This window comes from Miscanthus floridulus, chromosome 15 (assembly GCF_019320115.1).
Source record: "Miscanthus floridulus cultivar M001 chromosome 15, ASM1932011v1, whole genome shotgun sequence".
Classification (NCBI taxonomy): domain Eukaryota; kingdom Viridiplantae; phylum Streptophyta; class Magnoliopsida; order Poales; family Poaceae; genus Miscanthus; species Miscanthus floridulus.
In genome coordinates this window covers 17,011,995-17,032,826 of record NC_089594.1, presented here as the reverse complement: position 1 = coordinate 17,032,826, position 20,832 = coordinate 17,011,995, and the positions used below count along the sequence as shown (strand labels likewise).

Genomic DNA, 20,832 nt, shown 5'->3' with positions numbered 1-20,832 from the left:
GTCGGTAGTCTACTGAGGGGTATATTCACGGTAGTAGATGAATCGGTGGAGGTGCGCGTGATACGAACCAGATGGTAACAGAGACACAAGACACAAGATTTATATAGGTTCAGGCCGTCAGCTTGACGTAACACCCTACATACTGTGCTCTGTTATTTTGTATTCATTGTGTATCAGATTCGATATCCCGTCTAGGGGACCCTTGCCTCTTCTTATATACTCTAGAGGGGTAGGGTTACGAGAAAAATATAATATTTGGTATTACACAATAAATCACATCTTCATGTGGTCTTGCGGTGCACGCCTTGATCTTGTGGGCTGGACCATCTTTGGGGCGCGGCCCATGTCTTCTCTTGTGGGTACCGGGGGCCATACCCCCACAGCTAGTCCTCGAGCGCCTTGTATCCTTTGAACCACGCTGTCTTGAACAAGTCCGAGCAGTTTGACGTGAAGCCGATCAGTTTAATCGGTGATCCGAACGGTGGAAGTCGAAGCCGACCAGTTTAACTGGTGAACTGAGTGGTGAAAGTCTAAGCCGACCGGTTTAACTGGTACGCAGATCTCGGACTTAGCCAAGTAACGCTTGCTAGAAGGATGTAAGGAGCTCAAGATAAAAATTTGAAAACTCTCCACCTTAGGCGAAGTGTAGCCACTTAGACTCCGTTTGCGAGGAATCATCCATGATTTAGTCAATAAGGAGGATAAATCAAGAAAAGAGCACTACATTTACCGCTAGGTGAAGTGTAGCCACTTAGTCCCCGAGCCTGCTGGAAGATGAAGAAATAAATCTTGTAGCAGGGTCAAAGAAAATAAGCCTGTAAGCTTGCCAACGTCATCTGTCATGTGCGTATCAAGACTCCAGACGTGCTACCCAGGATCAGCACCCTGATCCGAACAACATGGAGAAAGTTGATAGCACACCGATGAGACGTAACGAGATCCGACCGCCAAGGGAGTCCCCAGCTTAGCTGGCGACGCTTGCACGAAGAATCCGAACACCGAGGAGTCCCTAGCTTAGTTAGCAAGCCCCCAGCGTGGCTGACGATGAAGCGACTAACAATCCAGACGCTGAGGAGTCCCCAGCTTAGCTGGCGAGCCCTCATCGTAGCTGACGATGAAGCAATAGAAAATCCGAACAGTTGGTTGGCGAAGAATCGAGCACCGAGCAGCCCAACCAACTGGCCGGCGACAAAGTGAGCGCCGAGTAGAAGTGAACGCCTAACAGTCCGACCAACTAGTCGGCGACGAAGTCCATGAACCTAGCGGTCCGACTAGTTGATTGGCGGAGAAGTCTGAAGGCCAGGTGGTGCGACCACCCGGACGATGATCCTGTAATAAATATGTAGAATGAGTAGTACATGATGTAAAAATAAATATATGAACTCGGCGATGAAGGCAGCAGAGCGGAATAGATAGACATTATGTTTGTATGAAGTGTTCATATTTTAAATATGAGTAACTTCCTGCTAGTTGGTTTTGTATCGCATCACCAGCCCCGACTAGCCCATTCTCCATAGCGTAGAGTGCTTAGCACCCGTTTACGCGTAAGAGCACAGGCGTCGCCGAGGAGCCACTGCCGACCACCCATAACGTAGAGGGCTGACGCTCGTGCACGTGTAGGAGTGAGATCGTGAACAGGGCTGTTAATGGTAACACAAGTGAGAACGTGGCTGGTTGGCGAGTGGATGAAGAATATTTTAAATATATTGTAAACATTAAGTTTTCTTTTGGAGATGTGTTTATATTTAATATAAACTGCCCCGAGCCGTTAGTTTGTTGGTTGAGACCCCCCTTGCCTCGGCTAGCCCATAAACCATAACGCGGAGCGCTGGAGCTCGTGTACATATAGGAAGACAAGCATCACCGAGGAGCCGCTACCGACCATCCGTAACGCAGAGGGCAGGCGCTCATGCACGTGTAGGGAGAAGTCAGAGACAGGGCCGTCTCTAGAGAGCACAGGCGTAAACGTGGCTGTTCGGGGAGCTATTTAGGCAAAAGCGTATGTCATCTTTAAGATGGTATACATGCAGAAATGTCATTTGGAGAATAATCATGTAGAGAATAGTATGAAGAAACATCATGTCAAAAACTTTATTAAATATTCATATATAAAAAGGTACTTATCTTTAGACATAACGTCTGGTCGGCGGCGATGAAATTGCTCAGCCCTCGAGCTTTCTGGCCTGTCATCATGGCGATGGTTGCGGTCGTTATAATGCCGTTCTTCGCGGCGATTATTGTGACGCGGCATGCGATCGGAACGAGTAGTCCGGTCGGCTCGCTTAGCGGCTCGCTTGATGGCTTGGACGGTTTGTTTGACAGCTCGAACGAGTACGCGGAGTCGTAGGCGAACGGACATAATCGGAGCCTAACGGAGTCAATCCACGTGGGGAGGCGAAGTCCTTGAGCGTGTCAGACCGAGGCGAGGGCGTAGTCCAAGATCTTCCTTGCATGCCTGAGATACATGAGGTTGCCTGCATGGTGGTGTAGATCCAGATGCATATGTGCTTGTATATCTCTTCAACTACTCTGATTAGCTTGTATGGCCGATCAGCATCTTCGGTGGAAACACCGCTCCACATCGCTTTATCGCAGGCCACCTTTCTTGATTGCTAGTCGTCATGATCCATGGAAACGATCTTGCGTATCTGATCAGAAATCACGAGCAACAACAAGATGTGATTAGGTTTCGCCCAATCGAAATCATGCAGACAAACGGATATATGTCTGTTGGAGGCGCATGGTAAGGCGTCGGACTCCAGCACGTGCGGCCGTTCACCGAGGAAAGCAATCCGCTGCGTGCCAGCGTCGAGTTGCCGCCGAATGCTGAGTTGCCGACGACATTGGTTGAAGAAAAGATTCTCATCTGGTTGGCCATAGAATCAACACGCACAGCCCCTACCTGGCGTGCCACTGTCGACGAAATCTAGTCGGCAGTCTACCGAGGGGTATACCCATGGTAGTAGATGAATCGGTGGAGGTGCGCGTGATACGAACCAGATGGTAACAGAGACACAAGACACAAGATTTATACAGGTTCAGGCCGTTAGCTTGATGTAACATCCTAATCCTGTGCTCTGTTATTTTGTATTGATTGTGTATCAGATTCGATATCCCGTCTAGAGGACCCTTACCTCTCCTTATATACTCTGGAGGGGTAGGGTTACAAGGAAAATATCATATTTGGTATTATACAATAAATCACATCTTTATGTAGTCTTGTGGTGTACGCCTTGATCTTGTAGGCTGGGCCACCTTTGGGGCGCAGCCCATGTCTTGTCTTGTGGGTACCGGAGGTCATACCCCCACACGCTCCTACAGTATATTTTCCGCCAAAAAAATTAAAATTGAACCGCCCGTACGATACATTTTCCCGCCAAAAAAATTCAAATTTCAAAATTCAAATCTGACCAGAACATATGTACGCATATATAATTCAAACATTGTATCCACAAGCACAAGAATATTATATAAACTAATATTACAAGTCCAATTCACAAGAACATATATAATTCATCGTTACATAGACATAATTCATAAGTCCAATCCGTTCCACAAGTCCAAATCGTTCCACAAGGTAAGACCAATATCACATTCCATATACATTGTTATCAACGGCCTAGAGGTAGCCGTTCCGTCTCACGAATATGTTGATACTGAGGATGCCTTCCTAAATCGGATTTTCGGTCATGATAATTGTCTCTTACGTGTATAATCTGGTCCAATATGAAGGCGCAAGGGTCGCCGACGAGCTCCAAGACGTTGTCATCTTTGTGTGGGTCAGCTCTCATTCCTTTCTCCTTTTGCCACTACAATAAAACAAGTTGGGGTGTCATAACATATGCGAACATCTATAAAAACAGTGAGCATCTATAAACATAGTTTGCATATATAAACATGGAGCTAGTTTTGAAGTTAACATGGCTGTAATCACAATTAAAGAGGTTGAAGAGGTTCAAATTTACCTTACATGTGTGTCTCCTGTAGGCACCGGTGTTACTCATGAGAGTGCATACGTAGTATCCACAGTGTAGACTCCCGGGCTTCTACTTGGGGCACTATGTGTTTTGCATATGAAAATGTTAAGTAATGCTCTTGACACCAACATAATAGAGTACTAAAGTAAATTACACTTACTGCACATAGTGTCTTGACACATAGGTTATGCCCTTTTGTTGGATCATGCCTCTCGTGATGTGTGTTGACATAGAACCGGTACACCCTGTTCGAATGAATTTAACAAATGCAACTTGTTAGTATCCAAAAGTGAAGGTTACAAGTATGTATACAAACATATAAGGTAATGAGGATTGTCGATATGTATACGTCTTGAGAATCGATATGAAGTCTTTTTATGTTGCCGGGTCCTTATCTATTGAATCATAGACCCATGCCATGCCCAGGACGACATCGATGCCTATACAAATCCAATGGTTGCTGCATGAACTTAATCATAGTAACGGATAAGCCATTTTGCATCGAACAAAATATATCGAACAAAGCTTTAAGTATAGAGTTGAACTTACTCGAAGTTGTAAGCTAGCCATATATTAGAGCAATTTTAGAGATTTTTAAAAGCTAGGGCAATGTATGCCGCAACCTTAAGGGCCGCTTTACGCATTTCCTTCTTCCAGATTTTCTCTTTCTCCTCAATAGTTTTTCCAGTAGCTAGCTCTTTGCCATCCAATTTCCAGTCCTTGGGGTAATTAAAACATGTTGGTACTATACATTGAGGGTCTACGTACCCGGCTCGCACACTTGGCATTTGTTTTAAAAGGTACATTTGCATTCTACAAATCACAGCGTGGGTTAGTATCAATAAAATCCAAAGATTACAAAAATATCATATCGAGATGGCAAGGACTTACAAGCACCTCATGCAAATTAGATTCATTTCCATTGCTCCAAGGTGAAAGCATGTCTGGACATCATTAAAGTCAAATATAATTTTCCCCGCAGCCTCCAAATGTGCCGGCAGGGAAGCGTGCTTGTATGAGATCTATGGTCGTTGGGATAACACGCAAGTACCAATCTTGGAACCTTCGCATTCCAAGTGGCAGGCGCTGGATGTCCTGGTTTGGTAGGAAGGGCTTGCCTCTTTCATATGTTTCGGGCAATCCTTTAACCATTTGATAGCATCAACATTTGGATACTTCTTTGCCGGTTGTTGTTTGCTGGTGATGGCCTCCTCAGAAGCCCGTGCTAGGACTTCTTTAACTTGGTTCTCAGGCTTGAACTGGTCATGACCGAACCACTTGGACGTCGTCGGTGATTGGATGCTTTTTTCGAATTTCTGGCTCCTTACGGGCACCCTTGTGTGCATGCACTTCTTCAGGAGGCCCTTGTTGTTCATGTATCGGGTCCGTATCAGGCCCTTGCTCCTTATGAGGTGGAGAAGGCTATGGCATCTCAGGCACGTGCTCGCTAGGAGGCGGGAAAGACTGTGGCATAGGCTGTGGCATCTCATGCACGTGCTCGCTAGGAGACGGGAAGCATGTGGCATCTCAGGCAAGTGGTGGTCACGAGACGGTGAAAGTATCTCCCCCTCCTCAACGACTCCCTCTAAATATTGAACAGGCGGCGAAGAAGCAGTCAATACAATGTCCCATTTGTGCCAGAGGATGAACTGGTTTATTACTTCTCCGAGTAACTGTTGTCTGTCGGGAGTTGGATAGTCTATGCGCCACTGCATGAACTCGGGCTTCACGGTATGCACCTCGACCCTGGTGAGTTTCACTCCATTCCACTCCAACAAATATGGATTGAGGTGCATACATATGTATCTAAACAAGGCCTAAATTGGTTCCCTAAGGACAACAATCACCTTTAGCATTAGCATTTTTAAATTATTTTCAAAGGGTTTTTCAATTGCTTTCAAACCGTCACTTCTTTCTAACTGCAATGCATGGAATGACGTTACCAAGTGGCACATAGATAATAATCGTATTCGCAATAGAGATCGCTTCTCTTTAGAGTATATCTATCTATCCTAAACCCAACCATTTAACTTCTTTAAACACCCTACTAGGCCGGTAAACAAAAATCCTATCATATACCTTTATCTTGAGCTCTTCACCATTCATCCATGCCATCTTTCAACATGACACCAATGTTTTGCTCAAAGCATCATTGTGGTCCTAACTTATAACACAAACAAGTATTGTCACTAATTACGCAAACCTAAAAATTAAGAGGTCTAGATGCTGTCAACATCACTAAGGGGGACTATGTCGTACGACAGGCTTTTGACCCTTCAAATAGAAGGGAAGACCGGTCGAGTTCCCTATGTGATTCTCGGGCATTTCCCTCCTTGAGGGACTTGTTGAGTTCCATGGAGCCAGGTCCCCTCGATGGGTATTGTTTGAGTAGAAGTGTCCACGGGCACCAGGCCCAAGGGGCCCTGAGAGCTAGCACTACTGGAAATGCGTGCTTTGCCGAGGGCCTGAGGATTTGCCGAGGGCCAAATCTCGGGCACTCGGCAAAGACGCTCTTTGCCGAGGGCCAGACACAAGAGCCCTCGGCAAAGAACGGCCCTCGGCAAAGAGGTCTTTGCCGAGGGTACGACCCTCGGCAAAGACAAGCCCTCGGCAAATCAAATCTTTGCCGAGGGCCGAGGCCCTCGGCAAAGATGTCCTCGGCAAATTAGGCCCGTTGGGTCACGGCGGCCATTTCCCGTCAAGCTTTGCCGAGGGCCACCCGTTAGGCCATCGGCAAAGGTTTTTTTTTCCTGTGCAACCAGGTTATTCGGCAAATTTTTTTTTAAGTCTTTGCCGAGGGCCCTAGACCAGGCTCTCGGCAAAGATTTTTTTAAAACCAGTTTTTCGGCCAAATTTTTTTCTTTTATAAATCGCCTTTGCCGAGGGCCCGAGGCTAGGCCCTCGGCAAAGAAGCTCTTGGCCGAGGGCCAGGATAGGCCCTCGGCAAAGATTTTTTATTTTTTTTTAAAATTCTTTGCCGAGGGCCCAGATCCACGACCCTCGGCAAAGATTTTTTATTTTTTTTAAAATTCTTTGCCGAGGGCCCAGATCCACGGCCCTCGGCAAAGATTTTTTATTTTTTTTAAAAATTCTTTGCCGAGGGCCACGGGGCATGCCCTCGGCAAAGAGCCCTCAGCAATTTTTTTTTTGGTTTTTTTAGCCCAGTTTTTTTTGTGGTGCTACAATACATTGTTTTGAACTCAATTTTAAAATTTAGGCCAATTTTGATTTTGTTTTGTATATTTCTTTAATTTATTTCGATTCTTTGATTTTTTTCGAATATGTCAAATTTGAACTGCAGGTGCATGGAATATTGCAATGTAGTGTTTCGAAAAATGTTATTCATGTTAATTGGTGCATGTTGAGTCCCTATCCACGACCCCGCATCAAATTTTCACGCATCTTGTTCGCGTAACATGACGACCAACTTACCGGAAAAGTGTTTTAAAATTATATAAAATCCATACGAAGTCCGAAAATCACGAAACTTGGCGAGATGCCATGTTATCGCATGTGTAGGCTATGGTAAAAAATTGAGAAGGCTTCGAGCGAGTTGCGACGTCGGATGCCTGAAACCCAGACATCTCCACATGTAATCACATGAGATCACATGTGGAGATGTCTGGGTTTCAGGCATCCGACGTCAGAACTTACTCGAAACCTTTTCAATTTTTTACCACAGCCTACACATGCGATAACATGACACCTCGATAAGTTTCGTGATTTTCGGACTTCGTATGGATTTTATATAATTTTAAAATACTTTTCCGGCAAGTCGGTCGTCATGTTACGTGAAGAAGATGTGCGAAATTTGATACGAGTTCGTGGATAGGGACTCAACATGCATCAATTAACATGAATAACATTTTTCGAATTCCATGCACCTGCAGTTCAAATTTGACATATTCGAAAAAAAATCAAAGAATCGAAATAAATTAAGAAAATATATAAAAAAGTCAAAATTGACCCAAATTTTAAAATTGAGTTCAAAACAATGTATTGTAGCACCACTTGTTGGACCTAGTAATGACTTGGACATGTGAGGTTCATATAGTTTTGGTTGAGTTTGACATGTGAGAATTATTTGGACATGCAATTATTAATAGATCTGACTTGTCGTAATAAACATGTGAATGATGATGAACATGTGATTTGTCGTTGTAATATATTGTGATTTGTGGTTCACAATTATGGTTGTGATATATTGTGAGAAAATGAGTTCTGTGTGATATATATATGTATATATATGAAATGCTTGTGTCGATGGAATGCAAAAAACAAAAAAAAATTTAAATTTCTGTCTCTTTGCCGAGGGCAATGACCAAGGCCCTCGGCAAAGAAGGGTCCTTTGCCGAGAGCCCAAGCAATAGCCCTCGGCAAAGATTTTTTTGGAAAAAAATCCTGACAATTTCTTTGCCGAGGGCCAGGGAGCAGGCCCTCGGCAAAGGGTAAAAAAAATTCAAAAAAACCATTTCTTTGCCGAGGGCCGGCCCTCGGCAAAGAATTTTTAAAAAATCCTGAAAATTTCTTTGCCGAGGGCCAGGGAGGAGGCCCTCGGCAAAGGTTTTAAAAAATAAAAATAAAAAAAATTATTTGCCGACTTTGCCGAGGGCCGGCCCTCGGCAAAGAATTTTTAAAAAATCCTGAAAATTGGCCCTCGGCAAAGGTTTTTAAAAAAAAATAAAAAAATTTATTTGCCGAGGGTCGACCCTCGGCAAACAAATTCAAAAAAAAAACCATTTCTTTGCCGAGGGTGGGCCCTCGGCAAAGAAACCGCCAACGGCGCCGGCGCCTGACGGCCTCTTTTCTTTGCCGAGGGCCCTCGGCAAAGACCCCTTCGCCGTCTAAAAATTCCCCGAGGGGTCTTTGCCGAGGGCAGCCCTCGGCAAAGCCTTTGCCGAGGGTTTCTGGGCCTTTGCCGAGAGCCAGAGGCCCTCGGCAAAGCATGCGCCTCCAGTAGTGTAGCGGGCCCGTGGCCCGAGTTCCTCGGCCCGGGCGGGTCCTGGGGAACTTGGTAGAGTACGAACTCAGCGGCACCTATAGCAAGGGGGCGAGGGTACTCCTGGTACAGGTATGATATTCATCACAAACTAATTGACTAACAAAATAATTCCTATTTAAAACTAAATAAGACAATAAAAATCAAGAGATAACCACAAAACAAGGGTAGGATCTTGTTCCCTACTAAATTCAAGAGCCTAATTAATAAAGTAATCTAGCACAAAACCTTAAAAAAGATGTTAGAAATGGCATCTACTTATCTTCTAGATTACTTTCCTCCGTAAAAAAAAAATTAAGAGCAAAACCTCCCCCATAGATTCGCAATTGCAGTTTTTGCGGTTGTTGGAGCTCCCCCTTCATTCCTTCTCTGACTACAGTTCTGTCCCGAGAACAAAGATGGCGGAGGAGGCTGCTTTACATAATGGGTCACATTAGTAGAGATTTGCCTCTTGCAAATAGTAGCGCGCGCCTATATGGAAATGGATCTTATTTGTACCACTTCTAAAAATGTCCCTTTTCATAGGCTTGAAAGTGGAAGCTAAATTAGTTGGTCCCTATGGAGGTCATAGTAGAGGTTTGGTTGGAAATTGAGCCGCCTCTGTCAAAAAAAAAAATGCATCCATCTCTATAGTTGTTTTATTGGACAAACACACAAGAGCAGTAAATAGAGAATTCAAAGCTGACTTTATTTTTGATCGACGGCTTATAACTGAGTACATATGAAAATGCATAGAAACCTGAACATACAGTAACATTCAGAGTTTATTTATTTCAGACTCGGCTGAGGACTGACAAGATTAAGAACTCTACGGAAACAATCTTGTTCCAACGGGGAAATTAATTCAAACACAATCTCTCTTACCTGCCGTGGGTACAGTTCTTGGAGCAGCTGTCCTGGCAGCTCATGACGCAGTAGCCTACATACCTCTCCCAGAAACTCTTGCAACGGTTGTACTGGGGATCGAAGCTAAGAGTGTTATCGCACCATTCGCAGCAGCTGCTTGCGTTGCGGTTGTGGCAGGAGCAGTCGCCGAAGCCGCAGCCACTGTGGTCGCACGACTTGCCAGTGCAGGTATGGCTCGTGCAGCTCTCGTAGCACGCGTTGAAGGTGCCGACGTGGTCGCTCCAGCACTTTGCGATACCAGCGGTGCTATTGGCTCGGCAAGACGGATCACATTGCGAGGCGCAGTCACTGTAGGTGCAATTGTTCACCGGTGCCGGTGCCGGCGCTGGTGCTGCAGGCATCGGCGGCGTTGGCATGGGCGCTGGCACTGGCGCAGGCGTCGGTGTCGGCGGCGTGGGCGTCGGCGTGGGCGCCGGCACCACCGGTGGTGGCGGTGGCAGTGTCTGCTCCCCACCAGATGTACAGTTCTTGTAGCAGGTGTCCTGGCAGTCGATCATGCAGTACCCCACAGCCTTGTCGTAGTAATGCAAGCAACTCTGGTACTGGGGGTATACACCGCTGCCACACGCTTGGCAGCAGCTGGTTGCGTTAGCGTTGTCGCAGGGGCAGTGGCTGAAGCTGCAGCCGCTGTTGGAGCAGGAGTCGCCGGGGCAGGCGTGGCTAGTGCACACGTCGTAGCACGTGTTGAAGTTGGTGACGAGGTCGCTCTCGCACTTGGCGTTGCCGGCGTCGTGGTTGGCTTGGCAGATCGGGCTGCAGTGCGAGGCGCAGTCAATCTGGCTGCAGTTGACGGGCGCCGGCGGCGGCGTGGGTGTTGGCAGTGGCACTGGTGGTGGTGGCAGCGTCGGCGCCGGCGTGGGCGGTGGCACCGGTGGCAGCGTCGGCGTTGGCATGGGCGCTGGCGCTGGTACTGGCGTCGGTGAGGGCGGTGGCGGTGGCGGTGGCGGTGACGACGTTGGCACCGGCGGCGAGGGTGGTGGTGGTGGCGGTGGCTGCTGCCCCGTGTAATGGCAATGCGGTGGAGGCGGCGGCGGCACTGACTTGGGCGGCTGGTGTCCCGCCGAAGAGTGGAGTAGCAGCACGACGCACACGGCGACGACCAGGGCCTCCTTAACAGCGCTAGCGGCAGCAGCTGAAGCCATGCCTTTCTTGGATATATGGAACAGCAAATAGCTAGTACTAATAAGCAAGCTTGAGAGGTCTATGTAGGACAAAATGAGCTATCTATCTTAGCTAGAATGAGGAGAGAATCAAGACGAGATGCTATATAAATGGAGATAATGGGCAACAAACAGCTCAATTGACAGTTGATAGGCACCGATGACCGAACTTTGCGGATCGATCGACTATTAGCATTAGGAGCCCTAGCTATAGCTAGTCTATATTATAAGATATAGAGTACACTTGGGACTTCACCCATGGCATCTTGCAACATGTTGCAAGTTGAAATAATGCAGAAGTTGACGTTCCTTCAGATTCACACATATGCATGGTTCGTTGGTACTCGAGGAAGAACCAGTCAAGGGCATGGGCCTCGGCACTGGTACGGTGATTGATTCTCAGTTCGACATCAGGAACGCTCTTCATTAGTGGTAAACAAAACATTTTCTACCATGCAACCTAGCTGCAAATATGGACAAATTAAAAGGGGGCTGATCCCAGATTTTCTAGCTCAGGCCCGGCTGATATCATTCTCTTTTCAATACCTTTCCAAATGTTGCTAACTCTAATCCCCAAGGACAACCATCACCTTTAGACATTTTTCTATGTGCAATGTATGGAATGACCTTACCGGGTGGCACAATAGAGATATCTTCTCTTTAGAGTATATCTATCTATCCTAAACCCAGTCAGTTAACTTCTCTAATCACCCGACTAGGCCGGTAAAACATAAATCCTATCATATACCTTTGTCTTGATCCCTTCACCAATCATCCATGCCATCTTTCACCATGACACCAATGTTTTGTTCAAAGCATCCTTGTGGTCCTAACTTATAACACAAACAAGTATTGTCACTAATTACCCAAACCTAAAAAGAGGACTAGATGTTTTTTTGAAGGTCTGGGGGGAGGATCCCATATTATTGCTTGATCAGTGACCTTAGGCAAAAGTTTTGTTGATTACATTGTTTCACACCTTTTGGCAAACACAAGAGAGGACTAGATGTTGTCAATGTCACTAAGGGGGACTATGTCGTACGACAGGCTTTTGACCCTTACAAGGGAAGACTAGTCGAATTCCCTATGTGATGCTCGGGCGTTTCCCTCTTTCAGGGAGTTGTTGAGTTCCATGGGGCCAGGTCCCCTCGATGGAGATTGTTGGGGTAGCAGCGTCCACGGCACCAGGCCCGAGAGGCCTGAGAGCTAGCGGGCCCCATGGCCTAAGTTCCTCTGCCCGAGCGGGTCCTGGGGAACTCGGCGGAGTATGACCTCAGTGGCGTATGAAGTCACCTATAGCAAGGGGGTGAGGGTACTCCTAGTAAAGGTATGATATTCGTCAGAAACTAAATGACTAACAAAATAATTCTAGATCTAGATCTAGTCATAGATCCAAACTTAATCATTATTTAAGAACTAACTATTAGACTTTAAAAATCAAGACATAACCACTAAACAAGGGTAGAATCTTGTTCCCTGCTAAATTCAACCTAGTATCTTCAAAGATTTGGGGTCTAATTTCATTTATAATTGTCTCAAGCCATGCAAATAGATAGAAAAGCAAGAGCCTAATTAATCATGTAATCTAGCACAAAACCTTAAAACACATGTTAGAAATGGCATCTACTTATCTTCCAGATACATTTCCTCCTTAAAAAAATATTAAGAGCAAAAACTTCCCCGTAGATTCGCAATTGCAGTTTTTGCAGTTGTTGGAGCTCTCCCTTCATTTCTTCTCGGACTACAGTTCTGTCCCAAGAACGAATTAGAAGGGGGAGGAGGCTGCTTTACATAATGGGTCTCATTAGTAGAGAGTTGCCTCTTGCAAATAGTAGTGTGCGCCTATATATATGGAAATGGATCTTATTTGTACCACTTCTAAAAATGTCACTTTAATTAGGCTTGAAAGTGCAAGCTAAATTAGTTAGACCCCATAGTTGCCTCTACAGTTTGTTTTTGTAGTAGTGACCGATGATGATTGGACAAACACACAAGAGCAGTAACACAGAGAATTCAAATCTCACGTTGCTTTATTTTTGATCGAGGGCTTACAACTGAGTACATATGAAAAATGCATAGAAACGTGTGAACAAACAGTACCATTCAGAGTTTATTTCAGACTCGACCGAGGACTGACACACTTAGATGACAAGATCAGGAACTCTACGGGAACAAACTTGTTCCAACAGGGAAATTCAAACACAACCTCTCTTGGAGCAGCTGTCCTGGCAGCTCATGACGCAGGACCCCACAGACCTCTCCCAGTAACTCAGGCAACGTTGGTAAACGGGGTCGGAGCTGCTAACAGCGTTGCCGCACCATTCGCAGCAGCTGCTTGCGTTGCGGTTGTGGCAGGAGCCACTACCGGAGACGGCATCTTTGCCGAGTGTCCCAGACTTTGTCGAGTGCTTTTTATCAGGCGCTCGGCAAAGAGGCTATTTGCCGAGTGCCGAGCACTCGGCAAAGACCAGGTTTGCCGAGTGTCGGGCACTCGGCAAACCAGAACACTCGGCAAAGGGCCGCCGCCGTTAACCCTTTGCCGAGTGTCTTCTCCTGACACTCGGCAAAGAGGTGATGTGCCGAATGTCATTTTTTGACACTCGGCAAACCATATTTTTTCACTTTTGACCTCCAAACTTTTTCTGCAGTCCTCATACATTCGTGATACTCCATGTTCCAATGTGGCACATTTCTCAGACTTTTTCTATATTTCTTTAATTTATTTCATTTAATTGAATTTTCTTGGATAATTCAAATTATAACATTTGCCGAGTGCTTGACCTTGACACTCGGCAAAGCCGCCGTCACGGTGGCGCTCGCCAACATGGCGACTTTTCTTTGTTGAGTGTCAGATTAGCACTCGGCAAAGGCTTTGCCGAGTGCTCGATAAAGTGCACTCGGCAAAGAGGTCTTTGCCGATAAACTGTTTACCGAGCGCCCTTTGCCGAGTATATATCGGCCTTTGCCGAGTGCCTGAGGCACTCGACAAAGAAGCTGTCTCCGGTAGTGAGCAGTCACCAAAGCCGCTGCCACTGTGGACGCACGACTTGCCAGGGCAAGTATGGCTCATGCAGCTGTCATAGCAAGTGTTGAAGGCGGCGACATGGTCGCCCTGAGGTCAGTTTGCGATACCAGCGGAGCAAGTAGCTCGACATAACTTATCACATTGCGAGGTGCAGTCACTATAGCAGTATAGCTGCAATTATTGATGGGCACCGGCGATGACGACATCGGTGCTAGCACTGGCGGTGGCATCAGCGGCGGCGTCGGCGTGGGTGCTGGCACGGTGGCACCACCGGCGTTGGCGAGGGTGGTGGCTGCTGACCCGTGTAAGGGCAATCCCGTGATGCAGGCGGCGGCGGCGGCGGCTGTTGCTTCTGTCCCAGCGAAGAGTGGAGCAGCACGACGCACACGGCGACGACCAAACTGGCTTTCTTAAGAGCGGCAGCAGCTAAAGCCATGTCTTTCTTTTCTTGGATGGGACCAGCAGCAAGCTACTAAGGGCGTCAGGACAAAGGAGACACCTTAATTTATGACTCAAAATTAAAACGCGTCACTAATGTTAGATTAGTGACGCGGATAATTAGAACACGTCACTCATAAGTTGTCGCCCAGGGCCAGTAAACAAAACACGTCACTAATAACAAGTTAACAGTGACTCTACCTATATAGACGCGTCACTGATATCAAAGTGTGGCTAAGAGTGACAGCGTTCCCCCAAACGTGTCTCCTTGGACCCGAAAAAAATATGAAACCCGGTTGGCTGAGAAGTCAAGTACGGACCCATCTCTCTCAGCCTCGTCTCCTCCCATCGATCCACTGCCCTCGTCCCCTCTCTCTCTCGCGACTAATCTCGGGTCGCCCGCCACCGCCGCCTCCCCCGTCCGAGACTCCCGTCGCGCTCGTGGTCTCCTCCCCTATCTGACCTTGTCAACGATGTGCGAAGACCACCGCCCCGCCGCTCCTCCCTTGTCCGCAACAACGGCGCTCCGGATCTCCTCCCCTTGCTCGACGATGGCCCAGATCCGCCCGTATCTATGCCTTTGAAGGTGGAGTTCCATCTCCTAGGTCAGTGGCTAGCGGACCCTCTCTCCCTCTTCCTATCTCTCCCTCACCCTCACCCTCTCCCTCACAGGCCGATCCCGGCAGGGCTGCTTCTGTAGAGGCGGCGGCGGTGAATCGTGGTCGTCGCCTTGGCAGCCTCCTCTGTGCCATCCCACGAGGTAGCGTGGTTCCAGCATGGACCCTCATGGTGCAGGTGGCGGCTAGCTTGTCCACACAGTGGCATTTTATTTGGGCCAATGGAGGAAACTGCCAGTGTCGGCCCTAAGGGGAGGGGGGCAGGAGGTGCGATGGCCGGGGGCCCAGGCGGGATTAATGAAGCAGCCAACAGGCCAGCAGCCCATCAGCGCCGCACAGCCCGTCGACCTCTCAGTGCGCTTGTGTTTCTTTTCAGAGCCCGTCGGCCTCTTTGTCTTCCTTTTCAGCAATCAGGACTCAGGAGCCGAGCCGCCGCCAACGCCACAGCCCCGCTGAAAGCTCTAGTTTGGTTTTGGTTAATTGATGAAACCCTAAGTGCTAACCTAGTTTATCTAAGTGATTATGAGATATGTAGCACAACTCCAAGTGATGAAGCAATGGCGAAGATCATGACAATGGTGATGGCATGGGAATGATCAAATGCTTAAACTTAGAAAAGAAGAAAGAGAAAAACAAAAGGCTCAAGGCAAAGGTATATTTGATAGGAGCCATTTTGTTTTAGTGATCAAGACACTTAGAGAGTGTGATCACATTTAGGTTTGATAGCTGTACTATTAAGAGGGGTGAAACTCAAATCGGAATGCGGTTATCAAAGTGCCACTAGATGCTTTAACTCATTGCATATGCATTTAGGATCTAGTGGAGAACTAACACCCTTGAAAATGTTTGTGAAAATATGATAACACATGTGCACAAGGTGCTTTTGGACATTTGCCACTAGATCGCAAGCTCGGCGGGATTCGGCGCTTTCGGGAAAATGGAATGCCTATTTTCTATTGTGCCGGATGCAAATTCTTGTGGTTGGCATATTGGAGCAAGGGTGAAAAAGTTAGAAATGAAAACGAGTTGATCGCGAAGACTCTGGCGTCGGTCAACTGACCGGACGCTGGGTCTGAAAGCGCCGGACGCTGAATGGCTGCGTCCGGTCGCGCTGACCAGGCGGCACAGTGCCTAGGGTATTGCACCGGACGCTGGTCTGAGTCCGGTCAAGGTGGACCGGACGCATCCGGTCAAAGAAATACGTCTCGGGGAGCTTACTGGAAATGATTGGACGCTGGGGCTTCAGTGTCCGGTCAGTTTTGTCGGAGCGTCCGGTCGCTACTTAGCCGTTGCGATCGAGTGGTTCCTGTTGAATGGACAATGACACATGGCTTACATTTGTGGACCGGACGCTGAGTCCAGGGTCCGGTCAGTATAACCGGAGCGTCCAGTCAGAGCGCGTTTTGCCCAATGAAGGGGTATAACGGCTCTATTTCGCGGGGGCTTCTATTTAAGCCCCATGGCCGGCTCAAGCTCACTCTCTTGCACATTTTTATTGACATAGCAACCTTGTGAGCTTAGCCAAAGCCCTCCCACTCATCTCCATCATTGATTCATCATCTTTGTGAGATTGGGAGAGAATCCAAGCGCATTGCTTGAGTGATTGCATCTAGAGGCACTTGGCATTCGTGTTGCGCTGCGGGTTTTGCTTGTTTCTCTTGGTGGTTGCCACCACCAAGACGGTTGGAGCAGCGGTGGAGGATCGGCACGAGTTGGTGATTGTTCGTGGCCATCTCCGGTGATTGTGAAGGGGAGTTGTACCTTCCCCGACGGAGTGCCGAAAGGTAACTCTAGTAAATTGCTCGTGTCATTGAGTTACCTCACTTGTGGGTCGGTTCTTGCGGTGTCCTATCGTGTGGACGAGGTTTGTGAAACACCTCTTAGCCGCCAAATCACCAAGTGGTGGTCGACACAACGGGGACGTAGCGTGTTGGCAAGCACGTGAACCTCAGAAGAAAATCGATTGTCTCTTGTCTTTGGCATTCTCCCGGTGATTGGCTATATATTCATCTTGTGATTGGTTCATCCCCTACACGGCGGTATAATCACCCTACTCACTTATTTACATTCTTGCAAACTAGTTGATACAAGCTCTTTAGTGCAATTAGAATTGAGAGCTTGCTTTATTATTTACATTCATCTAGTTAAGCTCTTTAGAGTAGCAAGTTTGAGAGCTCTTAGTGAGTAGTTACATAGCAAATTTGTGTGCCTAAGTAATCATTGCAACTAGAATTGTTGGATAGGTGGCTTGCAACCCTTGTAAAGCTAGAGCAATTGTTTGAGAGCTCTTAGAATGTTACCTAAGAAACATTTGTCAAGGGCTGCGAAAAGAAAATGAAAAAGACAAGAAGAACAGTTTGTTCAGTCACAACAAGGTGCTTTAGATAAATTTTTTCAGCTTCAAGTAGTGCTGTGCATGATGACAACCCTATAGATGCACCTGATAATCAAGAAGAAGAGCAACAACAAGTTAATGATAATTTAAGTGAACAAGTTGATGCTATAGAGAATGAAAATTTACAGCCTTCCTCTCAACCTGAAAATTCAATTGATGATGTGCAACCTTCTATTCATGATGTCTTTGATCCCAGAACTTGGGAGAATCTTGATAATAAGGGTAGAGATATTTTGATTAAAAAAGGACCAGTAAGAGAATTGAATCTTGAGTTCCCTATAGATGCTCACAATAGACATTTTTCATATGCTTACTACTCTAGAAAGTTAAGCAATGGTGAGGTGGTTGATAGAAAATGGTTGGTTTACTCTAAACATGTGGACAAAGTTTTTTGTTTTTGCTGCAAATTGTTCAAATCAGATCAGAACAAAAGTTTGGTAGCACACAATGGATTGAGGGACTTGAAACATCTTAGTTTAAGACTCAAGGAACACGATAATAGTGTTGAGCATATAAGAAAATGAATATTTGGAATGAACTTAGGCTGAGGTTGAGCAAAAATAAAACAATTGATGATGATTTGCAACGAGAAATTACAAAGGAGAGAGAGCGTTGGAGACAAGTTTTAGTAAGAATCGTTTCTGCTGTCAAGTTTCTTGCTAAACATAATTTGGCTTTCCGAGGGCAAAATGAGAAACTATATCAAGCTAACAATGGTAACTTTCTGGGCACAGTTGAAATAATGAGTGAATTTGATCCTATATGCAAGACCATATTAGGCGGATTCAAAATAGTGAGATTCACCATCATTACCTTGGGCATAAAATTCAGAATGAGATGATTTCTCTTCCTGCAGATTGTGTAAAACAAACTATATTAAAGATAATTAAGGATGCCAAATATTTTTCTGTGATTTAAGTCATGGTCTAATACTCGGTGGGAAAACCGAATAAAAAATGTTCAAGCTATCAGATTCCAAACTCCTCAAATAAGATCAGCTTTAATAGCGCTAGAGAAGGCTTCAACTGATGACCCAATGTCAGTTAGTGAATGTCAATCTTTGGTGAGTGCACTTGAGAATTTTAAATTTATAGTTGGTTTGGTTATCTGGCACGATATTTTATTCTCTATAAATAAGGTTAGCAAGAAGTTGCAATCTAAAATTGTGAGTATAGATGCTACTCTCAAACACATTGAAGGTGACATATCATATTTTAAGAAGTATAGCGATAAATGTTTCACTTCTAGTATGGATACAACAAAAAATATTGCATCTAAATTGGATATAGAGCCAATATTTCCTACAAAACGTCAACGAAAGAGAAAGAAATGTTTTGATGAAAAAGATGACCAACAGCCTATTCGGATGGCTGGCTGGTTTGTGGCTAGATTGTGAATTATTACTGCTGGCTGGTTTGGTGTGAGAGAAAAATACTGTTTCGGCTGAAAATTTACGATCGTTTACGAGATCCACCCTCCAACCGAACAGGCTGCAAGATGAGGAAATACAACAGTCTGTTGTGGACTCCTTTAGAAGAGAGTATTTCCTAGTTATGATTGATTCTGCAATTGCTTCATTGACTAGTAGATTTGAGCAGATGACAATATTTTATAATGTTTTTGGGTTCTTGTTCAACTTAGAAAATTTGAAATCCTTGGATGAAGCTGATCTTTGGTTGCGCTGCAAGATTTTTGTGGAAAAAATTTCTCATGATAACTCATCCGATGTTGAGATCAATGATTTTTTTTTCAGAATTAAAGGTGTTGCAAGTGACTTTGCCAGATTCTTTGATGTCGGCGTCAGAGATTCTGAAGTTTTTTATGGATGCAGATTGCTATCCAAATATTTCAGTTGCCTATCGAATTCTTTTAACTGTACATGTGACTGTAGCTTCGGCCGAAAGAAGTTTCTCAAAATTGAAGTTGTTGAAGAACTATTTGAGATCAACTATGTCACAAGAAAGGTTAAAAGGCTTGGCTATATGCACCATCGAGAAGGATATCTTAGACACTATTGATCTCGATACCGTTCTTGATGATTTTGCATCAAGAAATTCCCGAAGAAGTATCTTTTTATAAGAAGCAGTGGATATGATGGAGTTCTATTCTTCTTTAAGGTAATTGTATTAGTTCTAGAAGTACAAATATATTGCTCTTTTAGTCTATGTTGTTTCTCGCTCTCGATAATTATGAGACATATTAAATTAAAAATATATTATTGGATTTGTTTTCCCTATACAAGTAAAATTAGCCTATATATTCTAAAATTTTATGGTCTAGAGAGGCCGTCGTGACTATTTCGCCAGAGGGCCCTCAAAATCATAGGACCGGCGCTGGCCAGTGCAGATCACAAGAACAAGATCTGTCACTACTGGAATCTCGCTTTTTTCTGTGTGTGCGAAAACACACAGAAAAATGCGAATACCGTCAGAAAAATATTTTTCTGACGGTGTACCCTCAGAAAAATACACACAGAAATATAATGACAGAAAAATCGAATTTTTCTGTGGGTTCACCGTCAGAAACTTTTTTTCTATGGGTCTCACATGCGCAGAAAATTATGTTCGTCCAGATTAAAACTAATTTTTCTGTGTGTTAATCCACACAGAAAAAAGAAATAAACGCACAGAAAAACACATGTTTTTTTTCTATCAGCCTAGGTGAACTCATAGAAAAATCTATTTCGCCCAGATTAAAACTAATATTTCTGTGTAGCCAGCCTCACAGGAAAAAAGAGTTAAACACACAAAAAAATTATTTTAAAACAGTAGCAACAGCATATTAAAATATATATTTTCCATATAGTAATTTCTGTGCATGACCAACAAGGTTTCATTCAAATAATACACAAATCATTAATTCATCATGAATGGAGTCAACACTTATGTCAAAAATAGAATCAGTTTGATCTATCAGCACATATATCATATATACAGATATAATATCTGGTCATCTACATATTCAACATGAATACTCTAGAACCCTATATCATAGCAGCTGTTTGTTCTGTTGGGGTAATCATTAGCAGACTAGAACTAGATCCTATGCCATTTGCAACAACGGCACCATCAAATCGTTGCCTAAGTTGAATGGCATGTTCAGCCTCTGCTCAAGCAACCTGTTATGGCAATTAGATAAGGGATTACCAATAATGTCATAAGACAGCTAAAAGATTATTACACCATAAATAAATTTTAGAAAAAAAGAAAGGAGCTAATTGAGAAGCAGCGACTGGAATCAAGACATGCATGTCGGCATCACCCAAGGCACAAAACAGAGAAATGCAAAGGCCAGACTAGAAGGATGTGAAGACCA

General features: G+C 45.2%; 1 protein-coding gene across 1 annotated transcript; it reads right to left on the bottom strand.

The window, feature by feature from the left end:
- Positions 1-9,836: 9,836 nt before the first annotated feature.
- On the bottom strand, positions 9,837-11,024 carry LOC136507101 (extensin-like). The gene has a single exon (XM_066501932.1). It carries the CDS (start codon positions 11,022-11,024, stop codon positions 9,837-9,839), a length of 1,188 nt encoding a protein of 395 aa, XP_066358029.1.
- Positions 11,025-20,832: the final 9,808 nt, after the last annotated feature.